At 50.8% G+C, this 26,797-nt stretch overlaps 1 protein-coding gene across 4 annotated transcripts in view; it reads right to left on the bottom strand.

Moving 5' to 3' along the window:
- The window catches only part of ATG7 (autophagy related 7), a 223,500-nt gene that overhangs the window by 176,831 nt on the left and 19,872 nt on the right, over positions 1-26,797 (bottom strand). For 2 of the 4 annotated variants that reach the window (XM_062200454.1, XM_062200457.1), the window contains exons 2-8: positions 22,220-22,355; positions 19,153-19,325; positions 18,638-18,692; positions 10,943-11,060; positions 8,708-8,785; positions 3,791-3,907; positions 2,118-2,267 (exon numbers count right to left, since the gene is read on the bottom strand). In XM_062200454.1, the coding sequence (XP_062056438.1) occupies positions 2,118-2,267; positions 3,791-3,907; positions 8,708-8,785; positions 10,943-11,060; positions 18,638-18,692; positions 19,153-19,325; positions 22,220-22,230 (702 nt within the window). In that variant the 5' untranslated portion in view covers positions 22,231-22,355. The remainder of the gene's footprint in view (positions 1-2,117; positions 2,268-3,790; positions 3,908-8,707; positions 8,786-10,942; positions 11,061-18,637; positions 18,693-19,152; positions 19,326-22,219; positions 22,356-26,797) is intronic. The other 2 variants (XM_062200455.1, XM_062200456.1) reach the window with 2 other exon arrangements.

Genomic DNA, 26,797 nt, shown 5'->3' with positions numbered 1-26,797 from the left:
GACAGCTGGGGGCAAGAGGAGGCACTGAGAGGGCAGGGCTGGAAGATGGGCTGCATCTTGGAGAACACCAGATGAGGCTGGAGTGACAGGCTGGGGCCAGACGTGAAGAGGTCTTGAATGCAGAGCGCAGTCAACAGGAACCCAGAAGAGTGACATCAGCAAGTGTGCAGGCTGGAAACCGTACTTGGGCAGGAGTGGGCCATGGCCAGAGAGGCCTGCCAGGAGACCAGGAACCCCCTGAAGGCCACCAGTGGGCACAGCCGCGGTGATGCTCTCTAGAACCAGGCAGGGCACTGCGTGCATCGCTGCTCTGCTCCTCTCCTACCCACCCGGAACTTCCAGTTAACTGCCCACGAGTCAGGCCTCTGCTGTCCGGGCCCCCTGAGGTCCTGTGAGAACAGGTCTGACTGCATCTCACAATTTCTGGCCCAACACACATGCTGAGGAATCACAACCTTTCCCGAGATACAGCCCCAACCAAGTCACAGGGACGCCGTGCCTGGCCATGGCTGGCAGCTGGTCTCGGGGACAGGATACTGGAAACCCCCCAGAGACCTGATCATGGGAGAAAGGAAGTGGACGCATACTGAGCCCCTGCTACGTGCGGGCACCTCATTCACAGATCCGTGAGGAGGCAGTGCCGCCACCATCTCACTGATGAACGAAGGCCAGGCCAGGCCCGGCAGCTCCCCCGAGGTCACAGAGCTCTCCAGCAGTGTCGACTGCAAAGGTCAAGCAGCGGCTGCCTCTGCTCGGACAACGAGCAAGTGGGAGGCGCTAAGGGCAAGAGCTGGGGAATCAGACAATTTGACCCCACGCCTTTGTGTCTCTTGTTCACACAGAAAGCGCAGACTCTAATAATACCTCTTTCACAGAATTAGCATGACAAGATCAAGGAGGTGAGAGTCCCTCTCGCACAGGAAAGCGCTCCTCAAATCACTCCTGCTCCGTTCAACAGAGCTGCACTGGGTGAGACCTGACCCCTGGCTGCTGTCGGATTCACCTGTCCTGCCTGCTGTCCCCACGTGACCCCTCGGGACTGGGCTTCAGTCATCCCTGGTGAGTCTTACTGCTGCTTACTCAGCTGTAGTTCTGAGAATTTTAATGAGAATTCAATCCTCCATCCTCACTTTACAAAGGGCCTCTTTTGAAAAAGAAAATGCTAATGTGGGAATATAAAAAGCTCTCAAAAAAGACAGGCTTGGCTAAGGGAAATTGGGCCATCAGGTAAGACCGCTTTCCTCCATGGCTGCTGAAATTATTGTTACTATGTAGCTGATGACATCTCAAAGATGCTTACTGTATTCTTCTGCTCACTCAAAGACAAGTGCCAGACACTAGCAGACACAGATCCTTGAGGCAAGGATCCTGCCCTCTGGGAACACACAGCCCAGCACAGCGCAGGAAGGAAGGTAGCCAAAGCCCTGGCTCTGTGACGGAGAATAGGAGAACAAGCGCAGAGCCTAGAGACGGAGGGGTCACACACGGCGGTGCCCCAGGGAAGGCTTGGTGACAGAGGTAGGATTTCAGTAGAGACATTGTAGGACTTTCCCTGGTACCGTATGTCTGGGAAAGATGACACAACAGGAGCAAAAAGGGAAAAGTTCTGGGTATATTTGGTCAGCCTGGGGGTGGCAGGCGTCTGCTGAAAAACAGACAAGCTTAGCCACAGCAACGGTTTCAGGGGGCCGGAGCAGGAGACTAGGTGGGGCCGGAGCAGGAGACTAGGGGGGGCCGGGTCAATGAACGAGGCAATGATCGTGAGTCGGTGAAGGAAAAGTGTCCGCAGTGGTGTCAAGCGAGATGGGAAGCAGGGATTCCCACTGTCCAGAGGTGAACTAAATCGAGGATGAGGAAACAGCAGGGGACACTGAAACACCTTAACCAGCAGTGGGAGCGAACCACAGCTCCCCTGAGTATAACGGGGTAGGAACCTCCGAAGGAAGAGTGAACGTGGGAACCCAGGACAGGGCGCAGGGATAAAGCAATTTTCTAAGACATCCTTTGGGGAGCTAAGGGAATCTAAGTAAGCCTGAATTCACAGTGATCTACAATAACATACACTTCAAACTTTTTTTTTAACTGGATAAAAAGGTGATATTTAAAGTTTCTCTGACCTTTGTCCTTTGACCTTGGAAGAAATCACTGTAGTGTTTAAGCAAGGAGACCTGCACCGTGTTCTCATCATACTTGATTAAGAAGTAAGGCAGGGCCGTGACTCCTTCTCTTTGACAAAGATCATCATACGCATGCTTCAGGGCCTCTATCTGCAAATAGGAAACAGGAGGTTATTCTCTGGACAAATACTTGTTGTTCTGAGCTAAAACCTGACATGAGATGAAGCTACCTTGAAGCCAGCAGAGTGGAAATGACCGATCGCACCTCTGCTCCTCTTCTGCAGCAAATGAACGTAAATGCGCACCCAGACAACACCACGTAACTTCTATGCAACCCCTTTCAGGTGCACGGTGTGCGCCTTAGACAGGGCCACAGCGTGGTGGTTCCCCAGTCTGCCAATCACAGAGGGTCAGAGAGGAGACGGATGTTCCATCTCTCCTGCACTAGCACAACATGAATGCCCCCATGGAGCAACGTGACCTTGAGCCTCCCATGATCTTTAACAAGGAACCTTGCCATGACCTTTACTGAGACACCATTCCAACGCCACACTAAAATACATAACCTAATGAGTTTTTCAATCCAGTCACAGGGGTGTCACCATCAGAGTGATATTTCATAGCATTCTTCATTTTTCCTACAAGAAAGCCCACACTCGCCAGCAGTCAATCCCCAAGCACCCCCTTTGTCGTAGGATTTCTTCTCTGGAAATTAGTCCCACAAACCACAACCTTGGGTTTGTACTAAAAGAGCTTGTTTTTGGTTTTGTCTTCAAAACAGTCCCAGCTGGCCCCGGGCTTCAGCACTCCGCATTGTAGTGATGGAGTCACGGTGATGCTCAATCCTTGCCTGAACAGCAATCGGAATGCTCAGGCTCAGGGTCTCAGCTCCGCAGCCTGATCATGCCAGCTGCTCCTCTCAGATCATCTCCGAGGACCTCACCCTCTTCCCAGTGAGATGGCACCCACTGGCTGTGCAGGTGCCGCTCCTGAGGGGGCAGTCCTGCCGCCGTGCACGAGGCCAGAGGTCTGTGTGTTTTCAGACGCTCTTCCCACAGAACGTTGCCTTAGGTTTCCCTCCGCTCGGTGTGAAGACCCCATATTGGTAGATTCTTGCAGTCTTTCAAAATGTGCCTGTAACCCCTCCTTACTGGCTTAGCATCTCACCAAATACCATGGAAAACCTGGAAAATGCCTGCTCACTACATCTGCAAAATGACTCTGTGAACATTCTGTCAAGAAGTCTGTTCCCGGGGCCAGCACTGTACCACAGTGCATAAGGCCACTGCCTCTGACACTGGCATCCCATATGGCAGCCAGTGCGCGCTCCAGCTCCCTGGTAAAGCAGTGGAAGATGGCCCAAGTACCTGGGCCCCTGCACCCATGTGGAAGACCGGAAAGAAGCTCTGGGCTCCTGGCTTCAGCCTGGCACAGCTCTGGCTATTATGACCATTTGGGGAGTGAACCAGCAGATGGAAGACCTCTGTCTCTCTCTTTATCTTGGTAACTCTGTCTTCCAAAAAAGAAAAGAAAAAAGAAGCCTGCTCCCAGTGCCGGCTATAGAGGTCTCCAGAGTTAGCACCTCCTTGTCCAGAGCAGTGCCTATCTGTCCAGATACCAACGTTTGCACACTGAAGCCAATGTTACCTGTACTTTGTTTTATGTGCTGATACCTGTTTTGGTGAAAACCTCTGATCCAAACTCACTGGCCCCTGAATGAGAGGTATACTCTCTGGAAGACAGAGGGCAGGATAGCAAAACCAGTAGTAGAAGTGGTACTTCTTTAGATCCTAGAATAGAAGACATAACACACGGTGTTAGTGTAGCACCAAACATCAAATGGAAACACGTGTATTCACGTAACTTCTCACAGCTAATTAAGAGAGGAAAGTATAGCTGACTTGCCATATTCTCATCTCAAACACAACTCAGCACCCAGAGCTTCTGATTTCTGAGTACTCTCACCCATCACACACTAATAATGTAACGATGAACACAATTTGCTTTACCCACCACGTGTGTATCAGTTCACAAAACCACGCTGGGAGGTCACTGCTGTCACCCCATTATACAGACAGAAAACTGAAGCTCCATAATGGATACTTGAACAACAATGGAAAAGACAGCAAGTGGCAGAGTGAGGATCGGAACTTGGCTCCTGGACCCTCAGCTTCTTCCTCACTGAACCACGCATACCCAGTGTACCACGTGAGCAGGCATGGCCTCCACACAGCTACCATTCTCTTCACAATCTAACACTTTACACACGTTATAAAGGAAGCCATGCTGTTCACGTACAGCTGCCTTGTGGATCCACGGGTCTTGCAATTATGAAATTAATCATGGATTGAAAATATTCATTAAAATAAAAAGTGCACCTGTGCTAAACGTGCAGACGTTTTTAGCTGTGGGTTCCCTGAAGAACACAGGGTAACCACTGCTTATGCAGCATTGAAGGATGTGTGTAAGTCATGCAACTACGACACCATTTTACATCAGGACTGTAGCACGGTCGATTCTGGTATCCACGGGGGCTTCTGGAACCAGTTTCTGGGATACTGAGGATGACTGTACCTATGCATGCCCGCGATAATGAAATTTTTATTTCTGACACATCTTAATGGTGAAACTCAAGTCAACAATTAAGCACCTGTTGTATACAAAGCAAACATGAGTCTCTCCAAAAATAAGATGAATAAACTCTGGAATCAGCCACCTTCCTCGAGGAGTGGAGATCACGTGAGTGCAGGAGTCACTGAAAGCCCCACAGGTGGCTCTAAGGTCTATGGAGCCAGGATGCTAGAAGAGTTCCACCACCACGGCTACTTCTGACCACTCCCCAGTCAGGGGAAGTGGCCTGGTGCAGGGACTCGTGGGCTGTCTTTCAGGCAGAGGCCTCCTGTGGGCCCAACTCACCCACATGGTGGATGCCAGAGTCACATGGCTATTATCAGGCAGCCTTCTCCCACAGACTCTGCCATGCTTGACCACCAATGCAAACTGACTAATATTTTGGGGGCCGGTGCCGTGGCACAGTGAGTTAAAACAGCATTTGCAGTGCTGGCATTCCATATGGGCACTGGTTTGAGTCCAGGGTACTCTGCTTCCCATCTAGCTCCCTGCTAATGCACCTGGGAAAGCAGCAGAGGATGGCCCAAGTCCTCGGCCCCCATACCCATATGGGAAACCTGGAAGAAGCTCCTGGCTCCTGACCAGCCCACCTCTGGCCGTGGCAGCCATTTGGGGAATGAACCAGAGGATGAGAAATTCTCTGCCTCTCCTCCCTCTCTCTGTAACTCTTTCAAATAAACAAATAAATCTTTAAAAAAAATATTTTCCACTGAATCCTGCTAAGGATAAAAACTGGATGCTTAAAATTCTCTATGTTAAAGTATATAGTGTAGTGGGCCTTTAGTATACCGGGATGCTTATGTACCACCATCAGCTACTAGTCCCAAAACACTCTGAATACCCCCAAGCCCCCTCACACCTACCAACAGAAACTCCCTTCTCTCTCCTCCCCTTCTCCCCGGCAACCACTCTTCCCATAAATGGAATCATACTTGATGACTTTTTTTTTTTTTGACAGGCAGAGTTAGACAGAACCGGTGCCCAGGCCAGGACTAGAACCAGGAGTGCCGGCGCTGCAGGCGGAGGATTAGCCTAGTGAGCTGCAGTGCCGGCCACTTGATGACTTTTTAAACATACACTTATGTATTTAAGTATGTATCCACATGAGAAAGTTGAGTAACCACAGTTCCTGCAGTCTCTAATTCTGCCACTGGTTGATCAGTTAAGGCAAAACTCCCATTTCACAAGGGAAAACAAACAGTAAGACTGAAATGAATGACATATCTGGTCCTTTCAGTCCTAACAACAGCAGAAAGGAAGCAAAATCGTCCCTGCAGATTACTCTCTGTACGTAAGTGACTCGTCCTCGCCCGTCTTAGTAAAAGGTTAAACAATTCAAGATGAAGGACCTCACACAGTCCGAGAAGCTTGCTTTATCAGGTCATCTTCAGAAGTCAAAAGACTTGAATTTCTTGGGATTCTTTTCACATTACAAAGAACTTTGCCTAAATTAAACATAAAGCTCTTTGTGTCTGAAGATTTGAAAAGACAGAAACCTTTAATATTTTCAAAGGGGCAAGTGTTTGGCATAGTGGTCAGGATGCCAGCAGGGTGCCTGGGTTTGAGCCCTGGCTCTGGCACTTTACCTCAGCTTCCTGCTAATGGACGGCAGTGACGACGGCTCAGGGGTCATGGGTCCCCGCCACCCACGTGAGTTCTCAGCACCTGGCATCTGTCAGTCTGACCCAATCCCAGCCATTACGAGCACGTGGGGAATGAACCAGCAGAATGGAGCTCTTTCTACCTCTCAGATAAATAGACACACACACACACACACACATTATTACTAGGAAGACAACATTCAGGAGAAACAGTGGGGAAGGAGGAAGGGTGAAACTTACAACTTGGTAAAAACAAAAAAGCACAGTGGGAAAGAAGACAATCAAAACTGAAGAAGCTGTGGTGAAACAAGTTACCAGGTGGCAACATTAAACACTCACAGGCCCACTCCACAGAACTTATTCTGAAAAAATGAAATAAAGAGGAAAACGACCACCACTGTTCACTACAACGTCTTTTGTAACAGTGAACACTGGATACAACAGGAGTGCGCAATGGGCGTCTGGGACACACCTGTGACAGAACAGCCAACATAATTACAGGGGATTTGTTAGTTTTACACACACACACACACACACAAGTACTTCAAAAAACTCATGGAAAATGGAATTAAAAGATAAATTTATTTTGGTACAAAAAATTTAAATTCATATACGAGTTAGTCTTCAAAAAGTTCATGAAAATTGCCTATTACAAAAAAACTGGGGGTGGGCACTTGGCAGTAGTTAAGATGCCAACTGGGACACCTGTATCCCTATCAGAATGCCTGCTTAGAGTTCTGGCTCTGCTTTTAATACATCTAACTGCTAATATACATGCTGGGGGGCGGTAGGTAAGGGCTTAAATACTCGGGTCCCAGGGACAGCATTGTGGCACAGCAGGTTAAGCCGCTGACTGTGACACCAGCCTCCCACGTGGGTGCTGGCAAAAGTACTAGCTGTTCCACTTCTGATTCAGCACACCGCTAATGCTCCTGGGAAAGCAGCAGAAGATGGCCCAGGTGCTTGGGCCTCTGCACCCATGTGGGAAACCTGGATGGAGTTCCAGGCTTTTGCCTGCCCAGTCTTGGGCCTTTGCGACCATTTAGGGAGTGAACCCCTATATGAAGGGTTTCTTTCTCTCTCTGTCTACCCCTCTCTGTGTAACTCCACCTTTCAAATAAATAAATAGATACGTAAATATTTGAGTCTCTGCTGTTCACATAGGATACCGCGATTGAATTCCTGGCTCCTGGCTTTGGCTTGGACGACCCGTGGCTGTTAAGGGCATCTAGTAAGTGAACCAGTGAATTTTTTTTTTCTTAAGATTTTAGTTATTTACTTGACCGGTAGAGTTACAGACAGAGAGAGGGGAAGACAGAGAGAAAGGTTTCTTATCCACTGGTTCACTCTCCAAATGGCCACAACAGCTGGAGCTGGGCCGATCCAAAGCCAGGAGCCAGGAGCTTCTTCTGGGTCTCCCATGTGGGTGCAAGGGCCCAAGCACTTGGGCCATCTTCTACTGGTTTCCCAGGCCATAGCAGAGAGCTGGATCAGAAGAAAAGCAGCCAGGACTCGAACCAGCACCAAGATGGGATGCTGGCACTACAGGTGGAGGCTTAGCCCACTGTGCCACAGCACTGGCCCTGAAACAATGAGTTTCAGATATCACCCTCTGTCTCTCTCTCTCCACCTACCAATAAAAAATAAGTAAATATAAACCTCATGGACTTCAAAAACTTCTGCACAAAGTAAACTCATCTTTTAACTCCATTCTCCACACACTTTTTGAAGTGCCTTTGCATGCACACAGAACACATCTGTGTGTGCATGTACGTGAGCAGCTCATGTCTCCACAATCAGCCTTTGCCTCTCCCTGTTTTCCGCTCCCAGAGACCAGGGCCTTCTCTCCAGCTCTCAACTCCCACTTCCCTGGGCAGCAGAAGCCACACTCCTGAGATTTCTTTTGTTCTTCAATGCTGCCCTCAATGGTCGTTTTAATCAGATCTCACTCCTTTTTTAAACAGTCGCATGGTCAGGCCTTGGATATGACCTCAAGGCCAGAAGCCCCTTTCACTTACTTGGCTGGACCCAGCCACGGCGCTCTTCAGGACAGCGTTTAATAAAGATGCCAGCAGCGCAGAAATCCCTGCGTTCACGCGCGGAGTAACAGGAGTGGGGGCACCGTGCACACAACCTACACACTGACTGCCAGGAGTTCGGCAGGAACGAATTAATTCCGCCAACAGTCACAGGCGCCAGCCCTGGCTGGCTCCTAATCAAACGAGGGGATCGCGCGATTCCTGAGCAGCTTTAACGAGTAATGCGAAGCCACAGCTTCAGAGAGAAGAGCGCAGAGCACCCTGACAGCCCAGGGGACTGTACCAGAGGATGTTCCAAGCCCCAGGAGCCCGTACTTACTGCAAATGTCAAGAGGAGGAACTTGTTGAGGAGCACGGGGTCTTCAAGAGCAGCCCCTGATTTAATGGACTCCCATATCTGCCAGAAGAAAGAGAAGTGCCGAGGCAGGTTAGCCGGTGTCTGTGTGTCTCACTCTCGAGGGACACGTGGAGCCACAGGTGAGCTCCTCTCTCTCACCGGCCTGCCACCGCTTCTGCCAGGCACGGAACGGGCCATCATCCCACTGTGCCCACCTCTCACCGCCCGCCTCTCTGCCCCACCCCACTCGCTCTGGTGTCTGAGCAAAGTGAGAGGCCCAGGCACCTGCTCTCTGCGGTCAGCCTCGTGCCTTCTTGACGTCCTTCAGCAAATCCTTACCGTCCACTACACACAAGCCACAGGTGGGCTTCAGAAATCAACAACAGTCCCCGTGTTCAAGAAGCTCACAGTCAATCTAAGCCAAGAGACCGGCACAGAGGATCTGGGTTCAACACCACCCAGGACTGGCTGTCAGAAAAGCAGGCTGGATTCCTGGGGCTGGAGAGGCAGCAGGGGAAGCAGCCTGCAAGGCACTCTCAGAGGAGATAGTCTGAAATACGCAAGGCACTTCAAAAAGTTCGCGGAAAAGTGCAACTGAAACAAGCTTACTTTAATGCAAAAAAAAAAAAAAAAAAAAAAAAAAAAAAAAAACACCCACATGAAATCCATGCATTTTCTGGAGATGCATTGTATTTGGGGACTTCTGAAACCCTCATCTGGGATTCCCCTGACTGTCCTGCGACATGAAGAAAAGAGAAAATTCAGGTTTATGTAGCAGAAGCTGGCAGTGGCCAGAGCTGCTGATGACAAGGTGTTTCAGGGTGCTAGCTGTTCAACACTGTGTCACCGACTGAGCAAGACAACGTCTGGGCCGGTGAGAACCATCCCCCAGTTATGGGGCAAGAAGGAAATAAGCCAGGAGAAGCTCTGCCTGCTGACAACCTCAGACAAGCGAGGGACACCCTGAAAGCTGGGGAGTGGAGTCTGAGCCTGGGTAGGGTGTGTTCCTGGGGGAAGCACCCTGTTTTGGTCCAGTGTGGAAAAGACCTGACCCAACTCTTTGGAGATGCCCTTCTAAGGATACAGCTCAAACAGCAGGCCAGGGAAGTCAAGTCACAGGCCAAGAACACTGACCATCACCGCCGACCAGGAGCTGTCTCTCCCATGAAGGACGCCTCAAGGCCCAAGGCAGAGGAGACTCCTGTCCCCGACCCCTGCACACATACAGATCAGACTACCGTCTCACGCGGCTACCCTCCATTCAGTGGGTAACAGACTGGGATAACTGTCCCCACCTTCCACTTTCTTTGCTCTAACTCAGACATGGAGTGCAGAATGTCTGGTGGTCCATTTTCAACAAGGATTGGAAAATTACTATTGGCTGACTTGCAGATGACGCCACACTCCCCCAGAAAACAGCATGTCAGGGAGCAGCGGACTCACTAGAGGAAGGTAACTTTGTAACTTCGGCGACATCTGGGAAGATTGTATACTCCATGGTATGCAGCCAGTAGGGAACCGAGTGAGGGACCTGCGTGCTATGATAGAAATTGCTCGCTGTACCTGCTGTGGGCGAGCCTGCTCATCAGACGCCCGATCTTGCAAGACTGATAACAGTCTCTCTTTCACTGCACTTCCTGAGCCCAATCCACCTCTTGCATGGCCAGATGAGGACATTTCCCACAGGGAGAGACAAAGGCAAGGCATTCCAGGCAGAAAGAACATTGCGTTCCCAGGAAAGAGAAGAGAACAAAAGTAGGCGAAGGGCGCCTCAAGTGATTTGCTGTGATGGAGACAGAGGAAGCAGGGACAGAATGACAGGACACAGAGGACAAACAGGTCAGCAGGGGCCAGGCCAGTGAGGGCCTTGCCAGTCAGATGAAGTGACTGGGTTCTGCCCTGGTGACTCAGGAGAGGCTGCACGATCACCTCCTAGAATCACAAAGCACAGGATGGTCAAGGTCTCCAAAAGACAGACGACACCGAGTCGCAGGAAGCTACTCAGAGAGGCCATGTCGCTTCCCAGCTCACCCGATTTCCAACCTCTGACCTTGCCGCCCCAGGATTTCCCCTGGATGTCTTCTCCTTGACCTTCCAGCCCACACAGAAGGAGGGAGCTGGGAGTATTCTCTCTGGGGAAACCACCCAGGGTCCACAAACAACTCTGAGTGCCTACTGTGGTTTCCGTGACAGACACATCACGTTTTCCCAGCTGACCTCGTTTGCTGCTTGTTCCAGGAGGAGCTTCTTGTCTGCAGCCTTGAACGACTCCAGGGTGTTGGTGTTGTAAAGGGATCCCAGGGCTGGGCAGCAACGGGCAGGAGTGGGGGCGCTCCTGGATGCGAGAGAAAGACACACAGTTATCCAGGCACCACAGCCAGCCAGGGCACGACAAATAAGCCACACAGCAGCTGAAGACCAAGGGTGCCACTCCGGAGGGCATACAGGTTCCTGGGTGGAAGACGGCTATCATCACTCAACGACTGAAACTGGGGGCCCCCAGTGCTGCTCCCCCACTGCCCTCTGTGTAGGAGTTCCTTTGCTTATTCTTTCTCACCTTTCAGTCTCACCGAGCCAGGAACTGTGCAAGGTTTGGATCATCATAACAGCTCCTTGCCCACTGTAAAGTTTCAGCAACTCATCTAGGGCCACATAATGGCCAGAGCCCAATCTCAAGCCAGAACTAGTGGACTCCAAGTGCTGCAGCACAAACCTCCTGCTCAAACCCTCCCCGGCCTCGAGGCCTGCTCCAATCTATCTTCTTCCAGGAAGCCAGCTCCCATTTAAAAAGTTTATCTGTTTACCCACTTAAGTCAAAGCATAGTATTTCAAAGCATTTTCAAGGACAGCTGCGTACCCCAGCCAGAGCCCAGTAAGTCCTCCCTGATACCCTGCGCCTCTCTGCCCCCACATGGCTCTGCCCAGAGCTGCTGCATAGCACACCTGCCGGCTGTCGGAGCCACGTAGACAAAACGTGTTCCACCTGGGCCCCCTGTCAATCTCTCTACACTGTCCCCAATGGCCTCCCAGTCCTCAGAGCAATCGAAGTCAGCAGAAGACGACAACGAGTGGATTCTGAATAAAATTCAGACGGAGGCAAAGCTGGTCTCTTCTCTGAAACGATTAGCTTGTGTTCCAGAAGTTTGGAAGCTGAATGGAAATATTCATCTCATTAGCAGCTTACCCTCGCTGTCTCTTAGAACTACTGTGGACAGAATGCGCTCCTACCGACTGCACTGAGGGGGGATGTGCGGCTTCGAAGCCCAGGGTTTCTTCATTCAGAGTCTGTGACGACAGGGTTCAGGGAGCTGAAGGAGAACAGATCTAAACCTGGCGCAGGTGCTGAGGGGTGCAGTGAATGATAGTGGCTCTGTCACGTACTGTGTGTCTCAAATGCCACAGCCTACAGGACATCTTGCTTTCAATGGCCACAGCCTTCCCGTGGGAGCTCTGAGTTCACAAGTCACAGGCTGTGTGTCACCATCCAGGTTAAATGAGGACATCAGACAGTCTGGAGGAGGCAGGGAAATCACAGGGAGACAAGATTAAGTTCACAGGGAAGGAGAAGGAAGCAGAGCAGCTAGTAAACCACGCTCTACACTGGGACTTTAGCCGTGAAACTGCTGGCACAGGAGGAAAGATGCCATGACCTAGTTTGAGTCACTCAGCCTTTGCCTACATGTCCAGGTGCCCAGGTAGGGAGGGCCACGCTGAAGCCTCACTCTAAGAGGGGAGAAACCTGCCTCCTGAGGCCAGGAGCCGCTGCCATGACAGCCAGGCGGTGGGAGCCCCGGCACGCGTGTGAGTGAGGCCAACCTGACGTTTACAAAGGACGGAAGTTCCACCCAGGAAGGTGAAACACATCAGAAAAAGTGATAACAGAAGGGAAGTGCTGGCAACTTGGAGACAAAAGAATTTAGTCCCAGTCCTGGCCCTGACACTTAGGTTTCCTAGGATTCCATCCATACGAAACGTCTGGAGTAGGCAAACGGTCAGGGACAGACAGATCGTCAGGAGATTCCTGGCTGCCTAGCACTGGAGGAAAGGAAGGGGGAGGGAACACAGAGGGACTGCTAAGCATTTCTTTCTGGAATCAGAGAGTGATGGTGGTTGTACACCTCTGTGAATTTACTAAAAACTAATAACTGTGCTTTTTTTAAAAAAATTATATATTTATTTGAAAGAGTTACACAGAGAAAGACAGAGAGTCAGGGCATGGGGAAGGGGAGGGAGGAAGGGGGAGGGAGGTATCTTTCATCTGCTGATTCACTCCCCAGATGATAGCAATGGCCAACACTGGGCCAGGCCGAAGCCAGGAGCCAGGAGTTTCTTCCACGTCTCCTACACGGGTGACAGGAGCCCAAACACTTGGGCCATCTTCTGCTGCTTTCCCCAGGCCATTAGCAGGGGCTGAATCGGAAGTGGAGCAGTCGGGACATGCAAACCACGTCTCAGCGCCATATGAGACGCCAGTGTAACAGGTGATAGCTTTACCTGCTATGGCACAAAGCCAGCCTCTGAACTGGGCATTTTTAAAGGACATGACTTATAGCTCACTGAGGCTGCTGAAATGATCTGAATCAGAAATCTCCGTTATATCCTTGGGCCAACAGTGACCTCTCAGGGATGCAAACCCTTGCGCTGCCTTAACACCTGGCCTGTGCACGCCTGCTCTCACAGTGGCTACTCAGAAAGCACTGGAGCTGTTCTGCACATTACCCACACACGCCTGACAGCAGGCAGGGGGCAGAAGGAGCTGAATCCTCCAGAACAAGAGCAGAGCTGCTGTCCGTGCCGGGCGGCTTCCCGCGCCTGCGGGCACCTCTGGCACCTGGGAAGGCAGAGGCGTGACACGTGACCTCTCGCTTTTGGCATCAATCTCTGAATTTCCGTTTCTAGCATCCCCTAACAAAGTCCACGCTGTCAGCCCGACAGCTGCACTGCATCCCGTTTTGACAGCCATGCACTGAGACTGCGTGGAGCAGTGAGAACACACCCAGCCCTGAGTGGGCGCGGGCGCTGCAGCCTCTGATCCCCACGTATTTCGTAAGTCCTGGAGGGGTGAGGATGATCCCTTCTGTTTCTCTAAGTCCACCTTGAAGACAAACACTCAGCAAGAGGAAGGGGCCAGGGAAATGCTCTCATTCCAACGTTACAGGGGCAGGCATTTGACATGGCAGAGAAGGCACCAATCAGGATGCCCACGTCCAACCTCAGAGGGCCTGGGTTCCAGTCCCAGCTCCGCTCCCAATTCCTGGCCCCTGCTAATGCACACCCTGCAAGGTGTGCCAATGGCTCAAGTCGTTGGGTCCTTGACAACCACGTGAGAACTGCAATGAGTTTCTGGCTCCCAGCTTTGGCCTGGCCCAGTTCCAGCTGTTGTGGGCACTAGAGGAGTGAACCAGCAGAAAGGAGACAACTGTCTCTCTCTTTGCCTTTCAAAGAATAAAATAATCTAAAACAAACAAAAGCCCAACCCTCAGATGTTCATGTGAGACCCAGGGAAATAACTCATCAAGACAAGTCCCACTGGTCCACGGCTGTCTAACAAAATCTATTCTCTTCTCTGACAGAAACAGAATACACAGGGGACACCATAGCTGGGCAGCCATTTCCCAGACAGCTTGGCAAGACAAGTAGGTCCCAGCTCTCCCCGAGGGACAGTGAGTAGAGTGACGCTGTCCCTCCCCAGCCTTTGGGAGCCTGGTGTGTCTCTTCCACCTATTTTTACACCAGCTCTCTTTCCCTAGCTACTGTCACCTGAAAGTGACAAGCCAGCCCTAATGAGCATGCAGAGTCCAAGCCCCTGGGGCTTCAGGAGCCATAGAACGGAAGAAGACTGACCACCAGCCCTGGACTGCCAAGTGAGCAAGGAACAAACTTCCTCTGTACTGGGCCCTTCTGTTCTGGGGTCTGGTTCAGCACCCTCAAGCTCACGAGGGCTGCTTCTTGAGAAAATGCCACTTGACTGACAACGCACCGAACAGAATTTAGAGAAAAGGATCCAGTGTTGCTAACTGGTAGCAGAAATTCTTAAGACTTCCAGGAACTCGGTGCAAAGGGGATTTATCTGGTGCCGAGTGAGACTGAGACACTCTAGGCATCCACAGACGAGCACCAGGACAGTGGGTTCCTGAGCTACGTCTCATTCCTCTCTGCGTGCCCAGCGCCTACTACGCTCTACTGCCGAGACCCAGAGCAGGCCCTCAATAAGTCCTAAGTAATGACTACCTCTTCACACCTCCCAGCACCCAGACACTCCTTTACGCTACAGGGCTCTCTGGGGACGTGTCTCGTAAGGCTTTGTACTCCTGATGCCAACACACCCTGCATGTCGTGGACACTGCTGTCTGATGGATACATTCATAGACATTTTCCCTACACGCCCATGCAGAAATGTAGCAGTGAAAACAGGGCTAGTGGGGCCGGTGCTGTGGTGCAGCAGGCTAAGTGTCTGCGGCACCGGGCTAAGTGTCTGCGGCACCAGCATCCCATATGAACACTGGCTTGTGTCCTGGCTGCTCCTCTTCCAATCCAGCCCTTTCAGCCTGAGAAAGCAGTGGAGGATGGCCCAAGTGCTTGGGCCCCTGCACCCACATGGGAAACCCAGAGGATGCTCCTGGCTTCAGACTGGTCTATCTCTAGCCATTGCGGCCATTTGGGGAGAAAACCAGCAGATGGAAGACCTTTCTGTCTCTTCCTCTCTCTGTATGTAGCTCTGTCTCTCAAATTAATTAATTAATTAATTAATTAAAAAATCTTTAAAAAAGAAAACAGGGCTGGAATAATGGTAATAACAGAGCTCAACTGGATGTAAAGAATCCATGCCCTTGGAGGAATTCCAAATGTCTTCATTAAACTTTTCAATCACCCTAATAAAGAAGGACTTGGAAAAATCACAGAAGGAACATTAGAAGCCCAGAGCCCAACTCAAAGATGAGATAAATGAAGCTGCAAAAAACCAAAGGGACAGGGCCAGCACTGTGGTGTACCAGGTAAAGCTGCCACCTGCAGTGCCGGCATCCCATCTGGGCACTGGTTCTAGTCCCGGCTGCTCCTCTTCCAATTCAGCTCTCCGCTATGGCCTGGGAAAGCAGTGGAAGATAGCCCAAGTCCTTGGGTCCCCTGCACCCGCATGGGAGCCTTGGAAGAGGCTCTTGACTCCTGGCTTTGGATTGGTGCAGCTCCGGCTGTTGCGGCCAACTGGGGAGTGAACCAGCAGATGGAAGACCTCTCTCTCTCTGTCTCTGGCTTTCCTTCTCTCCTGTGTAACTCTGACTTTCAAATAAATAAATAAATCTTAAACAAAAAAAAGGGGGGGGCTGGGGCAGGCACTGGGTTCAGCAGTTAAGCTAGGACACCTGCTGCACGCATCAGAAGACCTAGGTTTGAGTCACAGCTGTTTCTGATCCTAGCTTCCCTGGGAGGCTGTAGGTGATGATCAAGTAGTGCTCCCTGCCACCCACACGGGAAACCCTGATGGAGTTCCTGGTTCCTATCTTCTGCTTGGTCCAGTCTTGGTCGCTGAAGCCATTTGGGGAAGTAAGCCAGCAAATACGAGCTCTTTCAATGTCTGTCTGTCTGTCTGGGTGTTTTTCTCTCTCTCTCTCTGCCTCTCAAATAAAAAATTTTAAAAGACTGAATCAAGGTAGACAGTTAAGGAGCTCCAATCCCAGGTCTTCAGCTCTGTTTGCAGCTGGAGGGACCATGCTGACTCGTGCTCCCCTCCCTACTGCTGTCCACAGAGTGCCCTGCACACAGCGTGTGCTGTCCACGGAGTGCCCTGCACACTGCATGTGCTCAGTGTTCCAAGGGAAAAATGTGCCCAGCAAAACTGAGCAGTGCTTGTGGAAGTATGATCTACAAAGCACAGATTTTCTCATTTCCTTCAACTAAAAGTCCTGAATGACTGACCTTTAAACGCTTGAATTTCACAGCAAGACCGAACTAAAATTCCAAAAACTGTTGTTTTCTAATTAATTGTTATAGAGAATGAAACGATTATGATCTTTACAACCACAATTTCAGCATCACATCAGCACCCAGGCAGCACAAGCACTCGTTTGAGGTGGAGACATTTCAGACCTGATCAAAACTAGATCACCAATAACCCGCCCATCACCTTCAGATGGCTCAATGTTTGTACATTTTCAGTATTTTCTTCATTAGATTGTAACTGCTCCAAAAGGAAGTTAGCCATTGCCAAAACGGCAGAGAGACTATCAGGCTTTAATGTGTTTTGACAACAAGTAATCATAAGGGATTTCTGATGGACCAAGAAAGCTCAGACGCAAGAAACACCCACACACACTGTTTAAACAAAGCAAAGCTGGGGCCGGCTGGTGGCATAGTGGGTAGGGCTGCCACCTGCTGAGCCGGCATTCCATATGGGTTCGAGGCCTGGCTGCTCTACTTCTGTTATGGGCTGGGAAAGCAGTACAAGATGGCCCAAGTCCTTGGGCCCCTGCACCCGTGTGGGAGACCAGGAAGAACCTCCAGGCTCTTGGCTCCAGCCGTTGTGGCCATTTAGAGAGTGAACCAGCAGATGGAAGACCTTTATCTCTCTCTCTGCTTCTGCTTCTCTGTAACTCTGCTTTTTAAATAAATCTTAAAAAACAAAACAAAACAAAAACCTAAAACTGTTTTGGATTTATGTGATGCTTTTGAATTTGCAATTTGATTGAAATAAAGGAATAAAATGTACCGATTTTTGAGCTTTTTAAACTCCATGGATTTTTTAAAAATAATTTTTGTCTTTTTTATTTCAGACGCAGACACACACAGAGAAAGAGAAAGAGAGAGACAGAGCCCCACAATAGCTGGGGCTGGAGCAGGCTGAAGCCAGGAGCTGGGAGCTAGAAACTCAATACAAGTCTCTCATGTGGGAGACAAGGACTCAACTACTTGAGCCATCACTTGCTGTCTCCTAGGGTGCACATTAGCAGGAATTGGAATTAGGAGCAGAGCTAGAACTCCAACCCAGATACCCTGATAATGGAATGGGAACATCCCAGTTGGTGTGGTAAAGGCTGCGCCACACTCCGTCCCCTGGGTGATCCTCAGGCTACAGGACTACTCACACAGCCTAGCTCCTCCGCAGGGACTGACCCCAATGCCCCTGGACGTGGACATTGCAAATCTCAAATGCAACATGCCCTGAAACAAACTTAACCTCCTCCAGAAATCGTATCCCCTCACAGGTCTCTACTTCCGTAGAAGGAAACCCCCTAGCTACTCAGACGGGATCTCAGAAACACCTATCTGGACGCTTTTTTATCTTTCTCTCACCCCTGCTAGGTGTGACCTTTAGCACAGGTGGACCCATTTCAGTCTCATTTGACAAAGAGAGAAGCAGCACACCAGACAGGTCTGCAATGACTGTGCTGGTGAAACTGCCTAGCTACTCAAGTGCTCAGGAGATACTCTCCTCTCCCCCACAGCTCCCAAGAGGGTACAAAGATACTTTGAGGATGTACCTATCACATTTCCACATGGATTGCGTTAACGCCTTACAAGGTGGCTGGCATACAGCACTAGCCTAATAAACGCTCAGTGACTGATGCCCAGGGACCAGCAGTTGAAGGCGTAACTCAAGAGACATCATAAAGCATCACAAAATATTAACTACAATTGGAATCAGGAGGGATGTTATCTAAGTCTTAATTAATCTAGATGGTACTTGGCCCTAATGAGCTCTGAAAAACAATCATTTTTTCCAATGAGAAAGTGAAGCAGAGGGCCCCAAGCATCCAGCACTTGTCTTGATGGGAAGAGCAGGAGGGCCATGTGCGAGCTCCCCAGGGGCACCCTAGCTCCTCCCGGGGTCCACTTGCAGGAAAGTAAAGGACACTCCCTCCTCTCCAGAAACCAACGGGGTTCTTCACTTTAGATCGTGAATCAATACATACTCACATGTCAAAAGCACTGAACTCCAACGTTAAGCGAGCTGGCAGCCCGGCAGAATCACCTGGACAGAAGCATCATCGTATTTTCAATTAAAGTCAGAAATAGCAGCATTCCTAACAAAAGCATTTGTGAAGAGCTCTGTTCTCTTTGTTGAGCCCAAAGCGCCCCGTCCAATTTCCGATCATCTATGATACACAAACAACATCTGAACAGATACTGGCAGAATGGGACACAGCTCTCGTGAATACGACGGATTTGCCAAGAATATAAAAACAGATGCACTGGAAACAAACCGTGTTTCCAGCCTCCCCAGCTCCCCCCAGCAGTGCTGGGTGATGGGCAGAACGTGGCCCGACGACTCGGGCTTCAGCACCCCTCTCTTCTCCCCACAACCTGGGCAAAGAAACGCAAATGACCAGGACTCAAAAGTCACCTGTCAAATCAAGATGGGGGCCCCTTCCTGAGACGCGCTGACACCACGCTGGAGGGGGAGAGGTGACGAGGGGCTCACTGTCACCTACCATTGTAATAATAACCCTTAATGTCCTTGGGCGCCTCATCCAGCCGATACTCATTCAGCTTCTTCTGTGTCAGCTCATGCCAGAAGCCCACGTCCAGGGCGCTGCTGAAGGGGGCAAACTGCAGTTTGGAGAGGCCGGTGTCACCCATAGCTGCCGCCATTCTTGGCTGCCTGCTGAGAAACAGGACAGAACATGACATGATGGTAGAGCCAGGCAAATGTGGTGAGAAGGACTGGCGGTGATGAAGCGGAACTCAAACAAGCAAAGGGTAATGAGAGGGATTGGCACTATGGCTTTTTTTTTTTTTTTTTTTAATTGTGGCCCCCAAACCCCACAAAACATCTAATTGGCATTTTGGTGTTTCGAATTACGTTCTTTTTGCATCCTGGCCATTCTGAGGGGTGGCTCAGCAGGACTGAGGCTGCAGACAATGTCTGGACATGGAACACTTCATCTAGTGAAGCCAGGCCTCCACACCTTTCGACAGCAAGTCCCACGGCCCCAAGCAACCACCGCTGCTCTCTCTAGGAGCTGGACCTCGGGGCAGCCAGCATGAGGAGAATCACTGCATTTGTCTCTTTGTGACTGGCTTGATTTCACACAATACAAAACTGGGAAAACCATCCTGTGCTGTCAGGTTTAGTCTCCCTATGACACCAGTGGGTTTTCCAAGTAACCCTTTTGGGCACAACTGTGCATCTTCCTATCGGGTGCGCGCGGGCATGCATGCACACACACACACACCTTTTTTTTTTTTTTTTTTTTGACAGGCAGAGTTAGACAGAGAGAGAGTCAGAGAGAAAGGTCTTCCTTCCGTTGGTTCACCCCCAAAATGGCTGTTACAGCCGGCGCACTGCGCCGATTCAAAGCCAGGAGCCAGGTGCTTCCTCCTGGTCTCCCATGGGGTGCAGGGGCCCAAGCACTTGGGCCACTCTCCACTGCCTTCCCGGGCCACAGCAGAGAACTGGACTGGAAGAGGAGCAACTGGGACAGAATCTGGCGCCCCAACCAGGACTAGAACCCGGGGTAACGGCGCTGCAGGTGGAGGATTAGCCTAGTGAGCCACAGTGCCGGCCACACACCCTGCTTTGAGAAGCACAATCCTGGAGGAACCTGGCAGCCCCAGGAGGCTTCCCGCCCTGACCCAGTGCCCCGCGGCGAGGCACCAGCACTGCCGCAGCAGAATGGATGAAGTCCCACTAACAGGGTACGCGAATAAAAGACAATTCCAATCCACTCGAGACAGATTTGCCTGGGTTTTGTGCTAAGATTATTAAAATGATTGAAGTTCTTCCCACTGGCTGAATGTCTGGACTAGAGATGAGGGCTGTGGGCCGACAGCGCTCTGTGACGGAACACAAGGCCAGTGCGCTACACGGCAAGTGCTGAGAAATCAAGGGGAGGAGGGTGGAAGAGAAAGGTTCTGTGAAGAGACGGGCACTGAGGCATGTTGGGAAGGGTGGGCAGAGGAGCAGAGGAACTGGGAGGGCACAGACGGGAAAAGCGAGAGACTGGCTGTGCAGCAGTGCACACAAAGCTCGACAGGCTGCAGGTGAGCATGCACAGAGACGCCGCAAACACGTGGCTGAGGAACTTGAGAGCAGTCAGCCAGTGGTGCCTGCACAGGCAGTGTGGCACACCTGCTGCGGTAAAAGGGCCTCAAAAGAGAAAGACAGGTATTAAAGAGCGTTGTCTGAGAGGCCGTGGGTTTGGACTGGGCACCTTCTCTGGGCCCAACAGACCATACCAGTAGAGAGTGGAATCACGGCACTGAGCTTGGGCTGACTGCACAAAGTCTTGTATCCACTTACCCAATTAAGGTGCCAACAATTTGGCAATAACACCAGGGACTGTTTTCCCATACATGTCAGCAACTCTGGTTCTGGGAGCTGCCCCACCCAGGCAGCATGGTTCTGCTTTATTTTTCTCAAACACTGTTAAATCTAACTGATTTAAGAAAACTTTCCTTTGACACGGGCAACATAGCTAAGAGTCTAAGGGTCTGTGACAACATGGATGGAAGCAGAGAAAGCAACAGTGGACAGGAGGAGGCCTTCACTGGGGATATTTTTGAGAGAAAAAACTGGAGTCTTGGTCAATTCAAGGAACAAGAGAGGAACAAGCCCTGGGCGTGCCAAGCCGTGGCTGGCCTGGAGAATGGCAGCTCTACTGAAAGCGGACAGATCTCAGAGGCAGAGCCTGTCCTGGAAGAATACACGGTATCCACAGCGGGAGGCGACAGTGAAGGTGGTGCCAGGAAATGGGCTGGCACCAGAAGCTGGACCCAGAGAGGCTCACGAGCCACTGACACCGAGGTAAGAGCTGGGGTGCGTCCCGTGGGCAGGCGACAACATGGCATGTGGCCCTAGCACTCACCAGGTTAAACCCTGAAGTCATATGCTGCGGTCCTATGAGAGCAGACGCCGAGCCCAGCTGGGACACTTGTAGTGGTGAGCTGCAATGAAACGCCCGAGGCAAACTTCCTGGGGAGGAAGGAGGCTTATTTGGGCTTCCAGTTTTGAAGGTTCGGAGTCCATGACCAGGTGGACCCCGCTGGTTCATACATCCTGTGAGGCCAGAGGACACACGGCAGAACACGTGCAGAGGAAGGACCAACGGGGGCCACGAGGCCAAGAGAGAAGGGCCAGGCCCGGCTCAGGCAGACACACAGCAAACCTCGCAGGAACTACCTTCCAAGGGCACGCCCCACTGACCGAAGGACCTCCCATATGTCCACCTCCAAAGAGGCGCCATAATTAGAGCAAGCCTCCAGCCTCCTAGCCACACCCATCTGTGACCTCAGGACTTAACGATCTGGGTGAGACTGGGCGTCTCACCCTATACCACCCATACATAGTTTGCCAATTTGTAACCTATTCACACCACAGTGAGGCCTTTGAGAAGTGGTTACAGTGGAGCAGGTTGTAAAGGTGGAGTCCCCATGACGATCCTATAGGCTTTGCAAGCGACCACAAAGAGAGACTTGTGCATGCTCCCTGCCTCTTGCCACATGACGCCCCAAGCCAGCAAGAATGCCAACACCAGAGACCAAGCCCCTGGGGCCCACCTGCTCTCCATGAGCCGACGTAAATCTTGTTTTTTTGTGAAGTCACACTGCCTCAGGAATTTGAGACCCAGCACGATGAAGACAGGAGTAGTTGGAGCACCAGGACGCTGTGTCGCTGACCCAAGGCAATTAGAAACTGTGAGAAGAGGAGTGATCAAAAGCCACGAAAAGTCAGAGAAAATGAACCGTCAATGCCACTGAATTCTGAAGCTTAAGAGAAACTCAGCAGTGTCTTCCTAAAACGCAATTTGATAGAAAATTTCTAAAAAGAGAACAGGCTGAAAAGGCAGGATTACCGCTGGGGAGCACCTGACCGTCCATGGCAAGTTCCAGGAGGCAGGTTAGTTTGCTCCTGGGCTCCCACGGGCAGCTGCTTTTCAGCAGGCCCAATGTGTTCTCCACATTTAAAAATATGCTTTGACAACAGATGTCCAGTTGTGAATGAAAGAAAAATTCACAATGGGGGCTTAACAGATTGAGAAAACCAAACAGAACACCAGAGGTGGGAATGGCAATAACAAAACATTTTTCCGTATAATCAATAAGCTTCAATGACCTTGAAGGACAGCACAACACTGTCCCCAAAGTTCCCCACTGCCTCCTAGGGTTTGCAGCCTCACATGGCCACACAGTGCCTGCCCAAGGCTTTGCAAACTTTCATCACCTTGAAGGCCTCTTAAAAACAGAGTTGCCTGTGGAGGGGGAAGGGACAGGGTGTGGGCCGCAGCCGGGAGCCCGCCCAGTGCCCAGGGATGCTGACACCCGCAGGCACCACCGTGCTGCCTGCGGGGCACAGGCACGCTCCTTTGGAAGCCCCTCCTAAATCACACCACACGTAGTTAAGTGCACCCTCGGCATCCTCACTTCTTCTTCGAGGCCACTCTGAGCGTTCCCACAGGCCCCTGCAGAGCTCGTGGACATCGATGCTGTGGTTCCCGCGCCTCGTGGGGAAACGGGACTCGGGACCCACATGGGAAGGAGGACTCTCCAGCCTGCTGCTTCGTTGCCAGGCCTTTGTCCTCTTCCCCTCATCTCTCGCCCTTGGCAGTGCACCTAGCATGTTCTCTGCTGCTGGTCTGTGAGGGATTCCAGGTTCAGCCTTCTCTTTAGTCTATAAGCTCTCCCCAAAGCAAAATCTTTCCTTTTCAACACAATTTCCATCAATCCACCAACCATTGATTTGTCTCTTAAAGCCAAGACTTAGATCTCAAATGCAACAAATCCAAAACTCAACCTGTCTTTTCCCAAAACCCTGCCCTCTTGTCTTTATTTCCTGGTCTCCTTAGAACACCAGATCCAGAATGGAAACTGAAAGTCACCTTCAATTTTTCTCTCTTCCACATGGAATAAAGCACTAATCCCCAGAGATTCAACCTTTTTTCTTTTCTTTTTTTTTTTTTTGACAGGCAGAGTGGACAGTGAGAGAGAGAGAGAGACAGAGAGAAAGGTCTTCCTTTGCCGTTGGTTCACCCTCCAATGGCTGCAGCAGCCGGTGTGCTGTGGCCGGCGCACCGCGCTGATCCTAAGGCAGGAGCCAGGTGCTTCTCCTGGTCTCCCATGGGGGTGCAGGGCCCAAGGACTTGGGCCATCCTCCACTGCACTCCCGGGCCATAGCAGAGAGCTGGCCTGGAAGAGGGGCAACCGGGACAGAATCCGACGTCCCGACCGGGACTAGAGCCCGGTGTGCCGGCGCCGCAAGGCGGAGGATTAGCCTATTGAGCCGCGGCGCCGCCGAGATTCAACCTTAAACAGCTCCTGGGATAAGAAGGCAACAGTTACCAAGCGCCGGTCAGGGCAGGCAAGGCAGTAGGGCTGCCCCCCGGAATTCTGCTCTCCCAGGAGCCTGGGACACTTCAGTTGAAGAAACTGAGGTTCAAAGAGTAAGAAATCTGCACAAGGCCTGTGGCTAGTGATACGGGGTCCTGGGCTCACGCTGAAGTTCCTCAAAGCCCACGTGCCTCAGGCTACTTGGTGCTTCTGGTCTAGGTGGGCTCCCTTCTTTCCTTGCGTGGAAGCTCACGCCCTCCTCTAGCACCTCCCACTTCAGCATCTGCAGTAAGTCACCCTCAGGCCACTGTCTCCTCCAAACAAGAAGGCAGCCTTGTTTAAAATAAACAAACAAATAACTAAAGCCTCTTAGGCCACGCCATGGGTGTTTGGCACAGCAGCTGTTTCGGTTTAACTTAGTATCCCAAGTCAGAGTGCCTAGGTATGAGTTCCAGCTCATCCTTGTCCAATCCAACTTCCTGCTAATGCACACTCTGGGAGGCAGCAGGGGATGACCCCAGTACTTGTCCCTGCCACATGTGGGACACCCAAAAAAAGTTTCTGGCTCCTGGGTTTGGTCTGATCCAGCTCAGACCACTGAGGGCATCTGGGCATAAACAAGCAGATCGGAGCTCCATGTCTGTCTCTCTCTGTCTTTCAAATAAAGTATATACATACATACTTACAGACCTACATACACATAAACATACCTACTCATATACACACCTACCTACCGACCTACATAATCACATACATAAATGCCTACATACATACACACCTAAATATATACACAACTATATACCTACCAACCTACATATCCACATAGATAAATGCCTACATACACACCTACACACATAGATACATATCTTCTACCTACATACCTATGTGCAAATACACCTACACACACACACCTACATACACATACCTACATACATGCATACCTATTACATATACACATACCTACCTACCTACATACTTATACACATACATACCTACATGCATGCCTCACAGGCCTGACCACATGGAGTAAGGCACTGCTGGTCTTGGCATCTTTCCACCTAACCAGCATTCCTAGGAAATCTTTTCCCTTCTCTACCAAGAAAATTACTTCTCATGTACGAAGCAGTCACTCACACTCACAGCTCCTATCCATGGGGCCCTCCACCATGTTGACAGAGAGAAACTTTGGTTAGAGCATTTATCACCCTGGACTGTATGTGGAGTCTCCCCAATCTAAAAACCTGAAACCTGAAATGCTCCAAAACTCCCCACTTTCTGAGCACTGACGTGACACCACAAGTCTGTCAGTTCAATGTGGACAAGCTGTTTCCCACAAAAGTTCTTTAAACTACTGTATAAAATTACGTTCCAGGGGCCAGCGCTGTATCGCAGCAAGTTAAAGACCAGCCTGCAGTGCCAGCATCCCATATGTGTGCCAGTTCAAGTACTGGCTGCTCCTCTTCCGATCCGGCTCTCTGCTATGGCCTGGGAAAGCAGTAGAAGACGGCCCAAGTCCTTGGGCCCCCTCACCCATGTGGGAGACCTGAAAGAATCTTCTGGCTCCTGGCTTCGAATCAGCTCAGCTCTGGCTGTTGTAGCCATTTGGGGAGTGAACTACCAGATGGAAGACCTCTCTCTCTGGCTCGACCTCTCTCTGTAACTCTTTCAATAAAATAAAATAATTTTTTTTTTTGACAGGCAGAGTGGACAGTGAGAGAGAGAGACAGAGAAAGTTCTTCCTTTGCCATAGGTTCACCCTCCAATGGCTGCCACGGTCAGCGTGCTGCGGCCGGCGCACCGCGCTGATCCGAAGACAGGAGCCAGGTGCTTCTCCTGGTCTCCCATGGGGTGCAGGGCCCAAGCACTTGGGCCATCCTCCACTGCACTCCCAGGCCATAGCAGAGAGCTGGCTGGAAGAGGGGCAACCAGGACAGAATCCGGTGCCCCGAATGGGACAAGAACCCGGTGTGCCAGCGTCGCAGGTGGAGGATTAGCCTAGTGAGCCGCAGCGCCGGTCAAAATAAATTCTTAAAAAAAAATTACCTTCTATCTATGTGTGTAAGATGTGAATGAGGCTGGCGCTGTGGCTCACTAGGCTAATCCTCTGCCTGTGGCGCTGGCACACCGGGTTCTACTCCCGGTTGGGGAGTTGGTTCTGTCCCAGTTGCTCCTCTTCTAATCCAGTTCTCTGCTGTGGCCCGGGAGTGCAGTGGAGGATGGCCCAAGTGCTTGGACCCTGCACCCACATGGGAGACTAGGAGGAAGCACCTGGCTCCTGGCTTCAGACCGGCGCAGCATGCCGGTCGTAGCGGCCATTTGGGGGGTGAACCAACGGAAGGAAGACCTTTCTCTCTCTCTCTCTCACTGTCTAACTCTGTCCAAAAAAAAAATATGTAAATGAAGCACAAATGGACTTCATGTTCAGTGCTGGGTCCTACCCACAAAGCATCTCATCAAGAGTATGCAAATATTACAAAATTAAAAAAAAAAAACAAAAACTCACAGTCGGAAACTCCTGGTCCCAAGCACTCTGGATATGGCCACACAACCCGTATGTGCTCCTTGGACAACATTTTTAAAAATTATTTAAATAACAGCAACAGTAATAGTAGACACTGCTCTTGCTGAATGTTTACTGTGTGCCAAGCACTAAACATTTTACATATCATTCTCACAACCACCCCAGAGTGCTTATATTACGCCCACTTTACAGAAAAGAAAACCGAGGCACGGAGAGGTTACATAAACTGCCCAAAATCACAGCTAGGAGGTAGGACAGCTTCAATTATGACACAGGCCTGCTGGCTTCCA

This window comes from Lepus europaeus, chromosome 9 (genome assembly GCF_033115175.1).
Source record: "Lepus europaeus isolate LE1 chromosome 9, mLepTim1.pri, whole genome shotgun sequence".
NCBI classification, from domain to species: domain Eukaryota; kingdom Metazoa; phylum Chordata; class Mammalia; order Lagomorpha; family Leporidae; genus Lepus; species Lepus europaeus.
This window is presented reverse-complemented; position numbering and strand designations above follow the sequence as displayed.